General features: G+C 41.3%; 1 protein-coding gene across 4 annotated transcripts in view; it reads right to left on the bottom strand.

The window, feature by feature from the left end:
• FRAS1 (Fraser extracellular matrix complex subunit 1) overlaps positions 1–16,787 on the bottom strand; it is a 447,336-nt gene that overhangs the window by 269,844 nt on the left and 160,705 nt on the right. For all 4 annotated transcript variants that reach the window (XR_004972271.1, XM_036337385.1, XM_036337380.1 and 1 more), the window contains exons 3-4: positions 10,805–10,912; positions 4,659–4,751 (exon numbers count right to left, since the gene is read on the bottom strand). Coding sequence is in view for 3 of the 4 variants with exons in the window: in XM_036337385.1 (XP_036193278.1) it covers positions 4,659–4,751; positions 10,805–10,912 (201 nt within the window). In the remaining variant the exon portion in view is untranslated. The remainder of the gene's footprint in view (positions 1–4,658; positions 4,752–10,804; positions 10,913–16,787) is intronic.

The following is a 16,787-nucleotide window of genomic DNA, read 5'->3' as shown; positions in this document are numbered from 1 at the left end:
TTAAAATGTACTTCTTTATTACAAATTAGGAGATTGCTTCTAAACATCTAGTCATTTCACTTCATTAAAACAAGAGCATGATTTCTTTACTACTCAGAAACACTGTCATTTCTGAAACATTTGCAATCACACCACCTTTCAGACAGAGACCACAAAAATTAATTATAACAACAATCTGTCAATCACCAGAAGAGTTTCCTCTGTAAAATGAGAGGGCTGTGTTCGCTAATCTCTCCAGCACTTTTAAACTCTCTAATGATGTAAATCTATTATCTAACTCAAGAGACATAAAACTAAGCAGGGGATTCCCTCTTCACAACAAGCTGGAGAACTATGGGAATAACATGGAATATTCAGCAGGAAAACCGTGTGAAAGCCACAGAATAAGCGCCAGAGGGTGATCCAAAGTGCACAGAGTAAAGGGATTACTCCCATCTCTCACTCAGGGTCAAGTCACAGAAGTCCCCTCCTTTTCATCGCCTACTCCTGTCCCTAAGGCAGTGGACCTCTCTCACCGAAGGGAAATTAGGGATCAAGGGGTTCATCACGTGCTAATAGATAGAAAGATGGATGGATAGATAGATGATAGATAGATAGATAGATAGATAGATAGATAGATAGATAGATAGATAGATAAATAGATAGATGATAGATAGGTACTATAGACACATAGATATAATTTCAGTGCTCTAATACCTATTTACAAAAGCCTTATTTATTTTATGGGCACCTGCAGCAGCAAAGAGAGCTTTGTAAAATCAAGGAGTAACAGCTCTCCAATGCCACCCACCCAAAAGACCCGGGTTTATCTGTGCCATCTTAACCTCATGGATACTTTTAGAAAACATGAGTTTTTGACAATGGGAGAAAAGCATTCTGCAGACATCTTAAATATATTCTTTTGTAAATCCTCACCTGAGGATATTTTTTCCATTGATTTCAAGACAGTTGAAGGGAGTGGGGGGGATGGGAGGTGCAGCGAGAAACATGGACATGAGAGAGACACATTAATTGGTTGCCTCCCTCAAGGGCCCCTACTGGAGCTGGGGAACCTGCAACCAAGTTACGTGCCCTTGACCGGGGAATCAAACCCGCAACCCTTTGGTCCACAGGCTGATGCTCTAACCACTGCGCAAATCGCCAGGGCTTAAATATATTCTTATGCACAGCCAACCAACAAGTCAGCTCGGCTGTTGATATAATTCCAAAGGAAAGATAAGGTCATAAAGTATTTGCCTCACTTACTGTCGGAGCAACAAAATAATTTTTCTTCATATAATTTGTTCCCGTTATGAAGCAATAGAGGTAGAATACTAAATATCTGGCAATGTTCAGTGCATATTATAATTACATCCTCTAGGTTGAGAAGAACAAGGCTGCAGAATTCAATACTCATTTCTTCCCCCTCACACATAAATTAGTTCTCCTTTTAGCCTCAGAGCAGGCAACGTGAACAAACCTCTCCCGCCGCACTCCTCTATTCAGTCCTATGTGGGCACCAGGGCGTTACCACCTGCCACTTCCTTTTTTTAGTGTATCTTCAAGCATTATTTTTCTCTGACATGATATTATCTGGTGCTGGTATAAATTAGTGCAGAGGAGAACAAAGGGGATTAATGGTCCTTTCCCCTCTCTTTCACAAGCTAATTTGTGGGGAAAAGAACAGGGGGAAAGCATTCCAGCACTCTTTAGGAAAACATATTTCAGGCTTGTCTCCCTGTCTGGTTGGCAAGGCTGGGCAGAGATCCAAATGCTAATTTGAAGGGATAGCTTTGGGGAGGTCATGGATGAAACAGTCCCCCAAATGCTGGCGGTAATAAGCCCACGTAAAACTGTCAAATCACCTGCAGTCAGCCAAAAGGCTCAAGTGTTTTCCTCCCTCCAGGGAAAATGTTGGGACTTGTCTGGACTTGCTAGAATGCCAGTTGTATAAGATGCTGCTGCCCTGCAGGCAAAGGAGGTTCTCTAGCGGGAGGCGAGGTTGCTCACTCAGAGCAGGGCCTCTTGCTGCCCTGAGCTCTACCACCCCTGACTTTCCTTCCTTTCAACCCTGTTCTCTGGAGACATTTCCACTGGTTCCCCTCCTGCCACACTCTATCCTAAAGCTTCTTCTAAATCTCTCTTAGGGGAAAGCTTTTACCGCAGATCACAGTTCCTAAGTTCCTAAAACACCAGGCTATTTTATAGCTCCTGGGAGTGAGTCTCCATAGCCTGCCCCATGGGATGCAAGCCAGAGGCTAGAGAGGAAAGTGCTCTGGAAACTGCTTACCAACAAGCTGAATGGGGTGGGAGGTGGGAGATAGGGGATGGGGCACGGGGGTGGGGGGTGAGGAGTGAGGGGGAAAGGCTCCAAGATTCAGGGGGGAAAATCACCTGTGATGCACGTGATAAGGTGAGACTCACAGCAAACCCAGCAAAGCATTTAACCCACTCAAGAAGATAAACACTATTAAGAAGGATGTGGCAACAATCTAGAGGAAGTGAAGAAAGAAAGAGAGGAAGGAAGAACAGGAAGACTAGAAACATGAGCATTTTAACTTTATTAAGACTAAAGTTAGGAGACTCTGTCTTGACTTGAAAATAAATCATTCTTCCATCTCTATTTGAAGAAGTAGAGATTTTTTCCCCCTTAAACTACAGTTCCTTAAATACAGCCCTTTTCTCAGTTACATCCGTACCAGAAATATCATTATAGCATTTTCTGAGGGAGTGTATTTTGAAAGTTGCATATGGAAAAGGGCATGTGGATATGTTCTGACCCAGTTTAGAGCTTTCCACGTGATGTGTTATAGTGGAAGGGGTAAACCACGAGGGAGGCGGGCAGAAGGAAGACTTTCTGAACTCTCCCAGAAAAAGTAGGCCAAGCGGATCTCCAACTAACCTATCAGCAGGTCTGCGGTCCAACGACCAATATGCCCTGGGACAAGTACATGGATGAGCTGAAAGAGATGTACCCATTGTCTGAGTCCTCCAGGCATCAATGTTTATTGAGCAGCTACTCTGGGAAAAGTTCAGTGCTAAGCGCCAGGTTAGGTGGGATGCAAGGAAGATCACTCTAAAGATATAGAAAATGTCAGTGTTCTCAGGCCTCTTACATCAAGATAGGAAGCCTGCACATGTGCACAAACGTAACATGAGAGCAAAATGTTAAGTGTCAGTATAGTGGTCCATGCAGAGTTAACGAACTCTGTTTTCCCATGTCCCTGGTACCAGCTCTTATTTGAGACGTCTAATGTTCCCCAGTTCCTGATCTTATTTTGACCCTATGCGCTCCTTCCCTTGAATGACTTAGCTTGGTGTTTTTGACCTTGAACCACCCACCTAATACAATCGTTATGAAAAGGCATTATTTCCATCACCGGTCTGTCCTGCAACGCCTTCCGTTTCACATGGATCCTCTTCCGTGGAGGGCAAACCTTACATCACCCAACATAACACAGACTGAATCGAGCAGCACAGAGGATACGTGCTATGAAGACATTCCCGACATAGATCCTGCCTGGCTGCCTTCCAGCAGCCCATTGTGCAGAAGTGAAAGAGCGGCTTCCTCAGGTAAGGCAGAGACAGTGGCTCAGGTGAGATGATCCCGTCCCACGGGGACAGGGCATTGTCCTTGCCGAGTTTTAGGTCCGCACACTGAATAGCAGCCGAGAGTGGATATTATCAAATCCTGTTAACCTCTGCTCTCTCCTGAATGGGTAGAGGCACTAACTTGGAGAAAGTTTTGTATCAGGTGGAAGATGAGGATTAAAGCAAAGAGCTTCTTTCCATCACATTCAACTTCACCTGCTGCCTCCGGGTAACATTTAGTTATGAGTAAAGATGAACTAACTGTAACCATTCCATTTTCATAATTTCTATTATAAACCTGGCAATGGTACTTCTAAATCAGCATTTAGTAGCTCAAAATTAATCCCAAATGATCTGAAATGAGAAAGTGTAATAAAGGAATTTTAGGACCAATTTCTAGTACTGTGATTCTAAACGGGGGTAGCTGAGCATTTTGCCCCTTTGGGGAAATTTGGCCATGCATGCAGACATTTCTGGTCATTAGACTGGGGGCGGGGGTACTGCTAGCATCTAGTGTGTAGAGGCCAGGGATGCTGCTAAATTTCTTACATGCATAGGACAGCCCCCACAACAAAGCTTAAAATGTCAATAGTCCTCAGGTTTAGAAACTCTCCCCTAAGGGAAAGAAGACCAGGGTTCTAGGTCAGGTTATCCCACTATTTGCAATACCACATTGGGCAAGTACTTAAGCTCTTTGCAATTCAAGTGTTTCATCTTTAACACTGGAATAATAATATCTGCTCTACTCACCACTCAAATGAAAAAAATGGTATGTGGTATATAAAACCGAGTTGGCACTTTTAATATTTAGCATCACAACTTCTTCAACATCAACATTCTCAGGCAACCCTTTACACAGACACAAATTCAATCTATGCATATTTACATAGGGTCTAAGGAATAAATAGGGCAGTTTTAATCTTATTCAAGAAACCCAAATGCCTGTGGAAAGTCAAATGAGCTTCCGGTCCTCCAGAGCCCAGACAAAGGGAAAAAACACCTCTCTTGACAACACAAGGTTAGCATTCAGTCTCCCCTTGTCAATGATCTACAGACAGAGAATCACCCCTGGGTCAGAAAACACTTACCGCATAGATTTTCTCTTCGTGATGGCAAGACCCACGAGTCGTGGACACACACTCGGGGCAGCACTGGTTGGCGGCTATTTGAAGCCCTTCTCCCTGTGCATTTAAAAACAGCTCAGTGTTAAATAGCGGCAGCACTCATAATGGTTCTTTGCACTTTAGCCATCTCGGATGCACTGAATCTCATATGTTTCCACAGGTGACAATAATAGACAGGATAAACCAAATAAACAAACAAAAGGGATTCTCTCTGTCAAGACGAGCTTCATCAAAGATAAAATGAACCCCCTTGTGGAAGAAATTTCATTGGAAATTGTCTACGTCTTTTCACATCTAACGAAGTGAAGAATTTTGTTCACTAGAAATGCTTCATCTGAGTGTCACATAAGAAAAGCAGAGAGGGTGAGAGAAGAACTGTATCTTGACCTGGGTAGGGGTGAGGGGTGGCCACAGAGCTGGTGGCCCCAGGTCTTCCAGATCTCCTAGAGAGGTCAGATGCAGTCAGCCTCTATGAGGGGAGGGGGCGCGGCTGAGATTCTGAGGTTCACTTTTACCAGGGACTCGGAGAGCAAGGCAATACTGAAGGACAAAGCTGGGAGAGGAAACAGCATTGTTGGGGTATCATGTGTACTGTGGTGAGCTGGCAGAATTCATGGGCTCCAGGAAAGACCTACATTGCTTTTCAAGACTTCCATAATGGCAATTGTGTTTCCTAACAAGATGCGATACTATCAAGAGAATGTGCTACCAGGAGACACCCCAGGAGTTATTGGGAAGTTGTCACATTAACTAACCATCCATTTGCCGCTGTGAGTAATCCATTTATCTAAGTTATTAAAACTATGGTGCAAAGAGCTGATGTTTGTCTTTGTGGCCAGTGAGTCTCCTGTTCAATCCTCTGCTTTGTCTTGTTCCTCCACTGCATATATCCTAGCGTTTCCTCAATCTTGAGATGTGGCAGAACAGGCAATGAGTGATTTCAGCCAAAAATGTTAGGAGATCCTACATCAGCCAAGAAATCATAACTGTTCACAGAATAAAAGTCTACAAAGAATTCAGCTGCTGGAATGGGAAAAAAAAAATGTGTGTGTGTGTGTGTGTGTGTGTGTGTGTGTGTGTGTGTTCATGTTTCCTTGTTATTTTGGGCTGCTTCTATTTAAAAAATTGAGCATACAAGAAAATTGTAATTTTATATAACTACATTCACAAGAGTGGGTGAGCAATGGGACTACGATTATCAATCCATAAAGCAGATAAATACACCAGTAACAGTAATCACCAAATTCTTCCTACTTGCTTGATAAAGGATAAACATAAGATATGGGATTTTATAAAATTCTACATACTATGCAATGTTAATGACTTTCCAGAGAAGTGTCCTCTGAACCCCAAGAGAAACCACACTTGTATAATTCCCACTAAGATAGTCAAATGTGGAAACTACATTAGCCTAATTTGCACTAAGAATTTCATATAAATAGAAAATGAGATAAACCAACTGTTTATATTCTAATATGGAAACAGAGAGCAAGGGGAACAAGCAGGTAGAATGGGAGATTTCAAGGGATATTATATGCCCCGATGTTAGTTTTCTTTGTTTTTCATAAAAACTAATTTTCAGATATGGCCCTCAAACCTCATTTCATAAATATACAATCCCTTATTTATGAGTGGCAATGAGGGGTTTCCATCTTGAGTCTATCTATTGAACTTCTGGTTGAACATGAAAGATGATTTGGAGCTAATGGAAGAGCAAAATAATTTGCATGTGGGTGCTTAGAGGAGAGACAGGGAGTTCTTGCTACCTCACTGTGAAACCTTGCACAGCTGTGTGAGCTGTGGGCTACATGGAACACATAAGCCTACTGCCCTCCAGGCTTTGCACTGCGGAGCACTGGGAAGTGGCCACGTGGGCAAGACATCAATGAAGATCTCTAGGGGAGCTGGGCAAGATTACCTGTGTAGGATCTAGAAGAACCAATTAACAATAATTATGATGGTAATTTGATAATTATAGCTAACACTTATTGAGTACTTAAAATAGCCAGGTATGCAAAAGGAGGTTTACAGTTGTTCATACAGAAAAATATATAATACAAGAATCCTAGATAGTAAAAGCCTAATGTGCAAATCAACTAAATGGTGGAACGACTGGCTGAATGACTGGTCACTATGACATGCAATGACCACCAGGGGGCACACGCTCAACGCAGGAGCTTCCCCCAGCCCACAGGCCCCAGGCCAGCCAATGTGGGTGCCAGCGGGGGCCCCCGATCACCCTGCCATTTGCCTCCCAGAGAGAGGCGACCGGCAGCAGCAGGGGGTGGGACCGGTGAGTGGGCAGCACCAGGCCGGCCAAGGCAGGTGCCAGCAGGGGCCCACCCATCACCCTACTGGTCACCCCACAGATTGGCCCTGATTGCCAGCCAGGCCTAGGGACCCTACCCATGCACAGATTTTGTGCACTGGGCCTCTAGTAAATAATGATAGAAGATAAACTCTGTGTTTCATGCACTCACAACTGTAAACCTACTATTGCCCACCATACATGTACACATATATGTGTGTATGTGTATATATATATATGTATATGTATATATATATACATAGTGTATGTATATGTGTACATATATATATATATATATATATTTTTTTTTAATTCTCACAACAACTTGATTAGGTAAATACTATTATCTGCATTGAAGCTTGCAGCTGAAACCCCATTCCATGTACTAATACAGTTGTTCCTTTTCATGGCATTGTCCTCTGTACGTAGATAGTCTCCAGAAATCCTTAAGAGGATTTGTTCTGACAGGACTGGTTTCTAACTGCCTCTGTTTTTATTAATTTGAGGGGGGGGGGAGAGGGAAAGAGAGAGGGAGAGAGGGAGAGAGAAATATGAATGTGAGAGATGTTGCCTCCCATAAGCGCCTTGACTGGGGATAGAACCCACAACCTAGATATGTGCCCTGACCAGGAATAGAACCCACAACCTTTTGGTGTACGGGACAACACTACAATAAACTGAGCCACCTGGCCAGGGTTACCTTTTACCTGCTGATCGTGTCTTTCTAATCTTCCTAGGTTCACCTCCCCTTAAATTTTTGTGTTCCCCAAATTCCATCCTTGGCCTTGTACTTTTTCCCCCCACACAATCTCTTTGGATGATCTCATTAATTCTAAAAGTTTGCACTACTATCTATATACTAATCATATCCACATACTGCCTCCAACCCTATCTTCTCTGAGATTTAGACTCACACCCAGCTGTCTTTATGAAATATCCACTTGGGGTTTCCATGGACACTTCAAGCTCAATGCGCCCCAAACTGAAATCATCATTTCCCTCCCAGATGGGATGCTTTCCTTCACTCTCCTGTATTCTCAATATCAGTTGATGGCTCAGCTAACCAACTAGTCATCAAGTCATAAATATGGGAGTCATCTCTCTGTTTCCTTTCCCTCGCCCTCCTCCTTTCACCCAGTCCTGCTGATTTATCACCTAAATATTTCTTGAGCCTGCCCTTTCCTCTTGCTCCCGACACTACCACTGTTCCCGATTTAAGTACTCTCCCTCTCACCTGGATTAATCTCACAGCCTCTGAACTCATCTCCTCATATCTAACATTATGTATTATTTTCTAAAAACCAGAGAGAGATTTCTGAAAGAAAAGCTGGCTATTTACCCATATGCCTGAAACCTTCATTAGTGTTTAATTATCTGAAAAATAAAATTCTAAGCTTCAGAGTACACCATACAAGGCTCTCCATAACTTTAACTTACCAACTCTCTGGCCCCATCTCTAATTCGTTCATATGGTCAGTGAAATAATATTTACTGATGCCTACCATGTGTCAGTTGCTATTGTAGGTGTTGAGGATATAATGTGAACAAAAGAGACAGTAAACAAGAATGGTAAGTAAAATATAGAGTATGTCAGAGAGTAGTGCATGCCAAGAAGAAAACTAAAGCATGGAAAAGGGAAAAGAAAGGTGTGATATGGGATGGAGGATTGCAACTTTAAATAGAAAGATATTCAGGCAAAACATAAAGGAAGTAAAAGATCAAAGCATATATATATATATATATATATATATATATATATATATATATATATATAATCTCTGTAGGAACAACAGAGCAAAGGCCCTTTGGCATAAGTGTGCCTGGCATAGCCACTCAACAGCAAGCAGGCATGATGTCTAAAGCAGAGAGAGCAAGGGAGAGAACAGTTGGTTAATTAATAGGGTGCAACAGCACCTTAAAGGACACTGTGAAGAGTTACTGTGAGAAGAGAAGCCATTGGAAGCCACTGGAGCGGTTTAAGGAAAGAAGCAACATGATCTGACTTCAATTTTGGTAGGATCATCCTGACTACTATATCAAGATTACAGTGAAATAGGCAAGTACAGAAACAGTGAAACAAGTTAAGAGGTTAGTGTGAGAATGAAGCAAACGACGGTAACAGTAAGAGCCAAGAAAGAGCAGAGAAGCCATGTGGAATGTACTGTTTCATGAAGAGCTGGCAGGTTTGCTAATGATGTGGGATGTGGGAGGAAGTAGGGAGCTCAGGATGATGCTGTTTGCTGGCCTGAGGAAGTGGACGAAGGGAGCTGCCCTTTACTGAAATGGGAAAAAACAGGAGAGGAACAAATGAGGAAGGCATAAAATCACATTTGGTATAGAACAAGGGTCAGAACTTTTGTCTGCAAAATATTTTTGCCTTTGATCTACGTCATAACTACACAATTCATCACTATAATGCAGTCATGGCAATATGTAAATAGATGAGTCTGTCTGTGTTTCAATAAAACTTTATTCATGGACGCTAAAACTTGATTTCATATAATTTTCACATCGTGAAATATTGCTCTCTGTTGATCTTTTCCAATCATTTCAAAATGCAAAAATTATTGTTTGTTTGCAGTCATAGAGGCTAGATTCTGTTGGTGGCCCCCTGGTATAGAACACATTTAGTTTTCAGTGATACAGTCTGTATCTTATAACAGTGAGTTCAAGGCTTCTGCTGTGATACCACAATTATTCATGTGACATGGAAAAGGGCATGTTTTCATTACCATTACACAATCAGCTCAGATTTTGACATGAATTACTCAGCAAGCTAAACAGTGATCTTTTAAGAGTGTTTACTCCATAAAATAGAAAGCTCTATAATATACAACAAAATATTATCAAATTTACCAGCGCTTGATGTATAACCAACTTCTCAGGAATATACACACAGAAATTGAGTAATACCTTAAAGGTATATAGAACCTTCACTCCAAAGTTAGAAACAGAAATGTATTAGCAGTAGAGGGTATGAAAGCTCAAGATTAATTATTGTGGGGGGAGCAAGAAAACTAGAAAAAATAAACTGTGAAACTGACAGAATGCTTTTTCAGAACAAATAATTGGTCTTCTCCAGGGAGTTTCAAATGTTCAAATTTGAAACTTAAGCTCTTTTTATTTTAATAGACTCACTTTAAAAACAAAAGAGTCGGCACCTAAAAAAATATTCTAACAGCATAGATGTGTAGTTAGAAAAAAAAACTGAAAAAATTTAACAGAGGGACAAGATGAAACATTCCTCAGACACTTAGTCAAATAACAGAAACTTCTGAGTCAGAGCCTCTCATATTCTAGGGAGCCCAAAGGCAGCACAATTATACAATCAGAACAAATAATGTTTTTAGAAAACCATCTTTAAGAAGTTGACCCTGACTTTCAATCCATTCAGTGGCTGATAAATGCTGTGGTTAGTATCAAGTAGCCTTGGCAACTGTCGAACCCAGGAAAGTCTCTGGGTGGCAGTTGGTTTATTAACTGCATAACCATGGTTAAGCTGCTTCAATCCCTAGGCTTCACCTCCCTGTCTGTAAAGTGGGGATAAAGACATCTACCCCACATAACAGTAAATGGAAGAGTATTTGTCAAACCTTTAAAAGAGTGCCTGGTCCAGAGTACTGAATGCCCAATAAACAGAAATTAAGAGATTCTTAAATATGATATGCAAAAATTATCTCCCATGTTTGATAAAGTTTCCAGTTAGTTTGGAATAAAAAACTAGGTGGCTGAAAAAAATGCCAAAACCCTACCCTTTCACTGACTTTACCAATACATTTAGTACACATTTAGCACATCATACCTTCTCGAAGGCACACTGAGGGTTTCTGCAAACAGCAGGTTTGCAGATAACAATATCACCATGGCAACGGCAATTCTGGCACGAATCGGGCTTCCAAATTGTGGCATCCTGCAAAGAAGCATAAGCTCTGAGTTAAAAACTGATCAGTCAAGTATGAACACACAACAGCACCTTCAACGGCCCTACAGCCGGAACAATTAAAAGGCAAAGGAAAAGTCACAGGCACGCATCATGCTTACTGGGTACTGATTAAAAGCAGTATAATCCATTTCACCACAGTCAACCCACGTAGCCCACGACAAGGGCATGCAGCAGAGAGCTGTCGATACCCAGAGTAAAAACCATCGATTGACCTGAAACGTCAGGGGGACAAGCTGCTCCCTGACTTGAAGTTTCTCTTTGCTATTAAGCAGCAGAAACCTTCAGAGCCTGTTTAAAGGAAAACGACACTTGGACAAGCACTAGCCAGCATTTTCCAGCTCTTTGCTACTACACACTTGAATGCTCATCGGAATCAAGAAGGACCTGAGTAAGTAGTTCAATGTCTTTCAGGCAGATCAACCAACACACTGAGTGCCTATTATGTGTCCAGCTGTATGCCAGGCATAAGGGGGTATAAATAAAGCACCATCCATAGGACCTCACAAATTATTTTGGATTATGCACATGGGGATATTAAATAAACAAAAATAGATGACACTATGTTAGTTCTCATCAAATTGAAAAGCAAAGTAAGCATCATAACAGAAAAGTAAAACTGGGCTCAGTACAAAAAGGACTTAGAAATGTCCTTCCTATTTCCCACCTTCCATCATGCTGAACCCGTATTTCAATGTGTCCATCTGAAGCACCTTTGAGCCCAACTATAGCACAGAACCCCAGAGACCAGTCTCTGTCCTTTGCAAGGCTGCTCAGTTGGCTTCAAATTGACCCTACTGAAATATATTTTCTCAGAGATTTCCTAACCTAATTTCCTATTTTGTATGGGTTGAAAACAGCCATACTGTTGGCTGAGTTTTAAACACTCAGCCTCTTTTAAGAGGGCTGTCTGTGTTATTCTCTGATTTAAAACTACGATGTCTTTCACCTTTACCTCTGGTGGGATAAAGCACAGACGCCATGATCAGGCACTCGCCTCTCTCCCGGGCCTCGGCCAGTCTCACAGTCCTGAGATTTATATCCTTCGCTTAAGTTGGCCAAGCCATTGGACAGCCCCAGCCTCCCTTATCTGTCCCCACTCCTCCTTCACTTCCCCAGAGACAGTCTGCAAACCAGCATGCTTCTTTTAAGCCTCAACCTCAAGGATTAATATTTCCTATCCCTTAACCCTGCACATCACATACACACACACACACACACACACACACACTCAGGTATGGCTCTTCAGTGATTCTCTGTGACCTCACTGTTTCCTGCATTCATCTACTTTCCTGTTAGCTTGCTAGACCAGAATGTAAGCCCTCAAAGCAGGCACAGTCCTTGGCTGGCCTCTGTAGGTTCTTTATAAGCCAAGGTGCACAGTTCATTAAGTTGCTTAGTAAAGACACTTTCCTTCTTTTCTAAAGATTCTCATCCTTTTTTCCTCAGTCAAGCAAATGAAGTGTTATTAGAATTCTTTGGCGCAGAGTCAGAGCAGTGTCCAAGCTCCTGACAAGTCCTCAGAACACTAGCATTCGACTTGAACTGGATGAGCTGGGAAGCCTGCAGATGCTAGCAACAGACACTTTCACACCGCTAGGCTGAACACACATGCAATGGTTAATGTTATGTGTCAACTTGGCTAGGATATGGTGTTCTATTGTTTGGTCAAACACCAACCTAGATGTTGCTGTGAAGATGTTTTGTAGATGTCGTTAACTTACAATCAGTTGATTAAGTAAAGGAGGTTACCCTTGATAACCTGGGTGGGCCTCATCCAATCAGTTGAAGGCTTACAGAACAAAACCAGAAGTTTCCTGGAGAGGAAGGAATTTGGTCTCAAAACTGTAACACAGGAATTCTGCTGGAATTTCCATACTACCAGCCTGCCCTACAGATTTCAAAATTTCAGACTCAAGACTGTAACTTCAACGCTTGCCTGAATTTCCAACTGGCCAGTCTATAGGCTTGGAACTTGCCAGTCCCCACAATTTTTGCACAAGCCAAGATACATACGTCTTTTCTTGGTTCTGTTTCTCCGCAGGACCGTATCAGACATATCAACAATGTACTGATTTACATGGATGTGCACAACATTCCCACGCAAAATGAAGTCATCCTTTTAGGCTGAGAAATGTTAAATGCATACATCACCTCTCAGGGAATGTGCTTCAGAAACAAAGTCATTTAAGAAATATAAAGTGCATCTGAAGTGAGATTACATTCCCAGTAGCCAATTCACAAAAAATCAGAATCGAAGCAAATGAGCACTAGAACCTGACTTGCAAAACCTCTGAATCTCTTTCTCTTTATTGTTATAGCTCATTCCTCTGAAATTGGCAATAGTGTGCCAACTATATTGACTCTTCACCCAAAGAGCAATGACAAGTGGGTGAGGAAAAACAAATTCCATCCCCAAGCACAATGTAATATATCTTTCCTGCTGATTTCAAGAAAACAATATTAGTTTGAGGATACAGATTAAATAAAAATGACAACTTCACAAAGGCAGCCACTACCATTTATTGGTCATTACCTTACACTGACTAAGGCCTGACTCTTGGAGCAGGAAACACTGATGGAAGGAGGCACTTGTGGTCCTGGAGGAGGGGGCCTGGTGTGCCTTCCCAGCCTCTGCCCTCATGCCAGAGGGCTGGGCCCAGCAGAGATGGACCGAAGTGCACATGGATGCTACCTGTGCAAAGCACTTACCTGCATGACAACCCTAGGAGCTGGCACTATCCTTATTATGACCATTCCCATTTTACAGATGAAGATTCAAGAGACTGAGTAATTTACCCCAGTTCACAAAGCTCCATGGGCTCCAAGAACTCAGGTTGCCTGCACTTGAACCCTGGTGTCACCATTTATTACTGGTGAGGCCCTTATCAAGTTAAGGTGTCTGTGTTCCAGGTTCTTCATCTGTAAAGTAGGAATGACAAAGTATTTAACTCACGGGGTTATTGAAAGGGTGAAATGAGACAATGTATTTAAAGAGGTCTGAATAGTGTCTGGAAGTTACTAAGGGCCCATTACATGTAATTTACTTTAAAAAAAAATACATTTTTATTGATTTCAGAGAGGAAGAGAGAGGGAGAGAGATAGAAACATCAATGATAAGAGAGAATCATTGATTGGCTGCTTCCTGCACACCGCCCACTGAGGATCGGGCCCGCAACCAGGGCATGTGCCCTTGACTAGAATAGAACCCAGGACCCTTCAGTCCACAGGCCGATGCTCTATCCACTGAGCCAGACTGGCTAGAGCTAAATGTAATTTACTTTTAATCCAAATACTTTGTACAATGTCACAGGCATTTAGCAAATATCTTTAAAATTTTTCCTTTTCTCATAGGGAAAATAGTCTCATAAGTCCCTTGACTTTCCCATCGTCCTATTCCAGCCTACTCAGGTAAAACAGAGAGATTATGACTGAATTAGGATCCTAACACTGAGATGACCCAGGACTCTGCAGTCGAAAAGAGGCATGAATCCACAGGTGGCATTTACAGGACTACTCGGGTAACTGGAAGAGCCGCTGACATGGCCATGAATCCATGTCTTCATTTCACGCAGAGGGTGGAGGGCTACACCAGCTCCGTGTGCTCCCTTCTGGTCAGGATGGCTCTAAGGTGCTGCATGTTCACCCCAGATGCAGCATTCTCATACCCAGCGTCCAGTTCTCTGCCCTTCAGTTATTTCCTCAGTGACCCCAGACTCTGAAACAGCCCACGACTCTGTTCAGCAGTTCCCAGTCACTGGACTTGGCTTACTGAACTCTACACAGTAGAGTTCTAAAAACATGGAATACTTTTTCACTTTCGTTCATAGAACCACAATTTTCCTCTATGTTAATTCGATGTTAAAGTTACCTGGGCCCAGGAAGCCTTCCTGAATTTGTTTAATATCTGTCTTTCCACCAGACTATGACTCTTCAAGGAAAGAGATCTCTTTCTCTTTGTCCCCATTACCTAACACAGTTCCTGAGTGTTGGATGAATTCATTAAAGAATGACCCTGAGTACTTGCTTATCCTCAGGATAATATCTATCCATGTGAGCTGAGATACCCCAGTTAGGATGCAAGACATGGATAATGAGATGTTTAAGTGATGTCACTGCAAAATCCCCATAATGTAGAAGGTTATTACTTCACTCAATCAAACTATGTTTGAAGAAAAATTTCCTTCATCTAAGGCATCGGACTTGTCAAAAAAGTACTTATAATAATGTCCTCATAGAGTAAATAATTTATGGTTAATTTTATTTTTAAAGATTTTTTTTTATTGATTTTTAAAGAGAAAGGAAGGGAGGGAGAGAAATAAACATCGATTGGCTGCCTCCTGCACACCCCCTACCAGGGATCAAGCCTACAACCCAGGCATGTGCCCTGACAGGGAATCGAACCAGCAACCTTTTGGTGCATGGGACTACACCCAGCCAACTGAGTCACACTGGCCAGGGCTATGGTTAATTTTAAATAAAGTAAGCCCTTTACCAAGACCTGGACAGATGGCCATATTTTTTTTTAGCTCTAAAACTTTAAGAATCAATTTCTATGGTCCCATAAAATTGCTTTATGACAGTAGGGATACGAGAGTTCCTCAATAGTTGAAACTTTGGATAAAGTCATAAAGACCAAAGAAATAACATTGTAAAATAAGTTTACAGGTTTTCCATGTTACTATTGCAATTCTCTCTTCCAATCTAGCACACTCTGCAAAAGAAATAGTCTTAAAATCGTTTTCCTCTAGAATATAAATTAAAGGATTAGATTTTGACAAAACTAAAAAGCAATCAAAGTATGACCTATTTAAACAGATTTTTATATTTTTAAAATATGTTAATAAAATGTTCTTGCCAATAATATAGTGCCTCCATCCCTAAATATTTTTTTCTTTTATTTAACTTTATTTTTATTGTTGACACTATTATAGATGCCCTTCTTTGCCCATCTCCACCCAGCCCTGGGCCCCCCTTCCCTCTGAACAACACCATGCTGTTGTCTGTGCCTATGGGTTATGCATATATGTTCTCTGGCTAATCCCTTCACCTTCTTTCATCCACTCTCCCCACTCCCCTCCCCTCTGAAAGCTGTCCATCTGTTCATGCATCCATGCCTCTGTTTCTATTTTGTTCGTGAGTTTATTTTATTCATTAGACTCCACATATAAGTGAGAGCATATGGTATTTGTCTTTCTCTGAATGACTTATTTCACTTAGCATAATAATCTCCAGGTTCATCCATGCTGTCACAAAAGGAAATATTTATTTTTAAGTAATAGCAAGATGCTTCAATTAAAAACACACACGTATTTCACTTGGTTAAGTATTTACTAAGCATTTAATTAGTGCTAAAAAGAAACAAGGACTACATCCCTCATCAGTCCTCAATTTCTGGGGGAAATTATTTATAATATTCTATAAGAGCAGTATATAAACTGTTAACATAAATTTTCTTTCATCTAAATGGTATACTAATCCCACTTCAATTATTGATTGATTCATCTCATTTTAAATTCCCTTGGTTCTTAGACCAAAAATGAGAAAGAAGGAACAACGTTCCCCCAAAGCAGTGCTTTCAAGTTATAAAGTAGTATGTAAAATATTCCTCTCTGTAAAAAAAAAAAAAAAAATTACATGCATAGAAACAAAGTATGGAATTATGGAAACCAGTAAGTGAAGGCTAGTCATCCCTAGGCATGGATTCTAGATGATTTTTTTTCCTTTGTTCTTATCCATATTTTCTATTTTTAGTAACAAAAATACAAAATTTAGTGTGATTTTTTGCATATTAAAATTTCCCAGAATAGCATGACCAGTAATAATGGGTACATGTACTTATAAA

Source organism: Myotis myotis, unplaced genomic scaffold (assembly GCF_014108235.1).
Source record: "Myotis myotis isolate mMyoMyo1 unplaced genomic scaffold, mMyoMyo1.p scaffold_m19_p_1, whole genome shotgun sequence".
NCBI classification, from domain to species: Eukaryota; Metazoa; Chordata; class Mammalia; order Chiroptera; family Vespertilionidae; genus Myotis; species Myotis myotis.
Note: the sequence above shows the minus strand (reverse complement) of the source record. Positions and strands in the feature narration are given on the sequence as shown.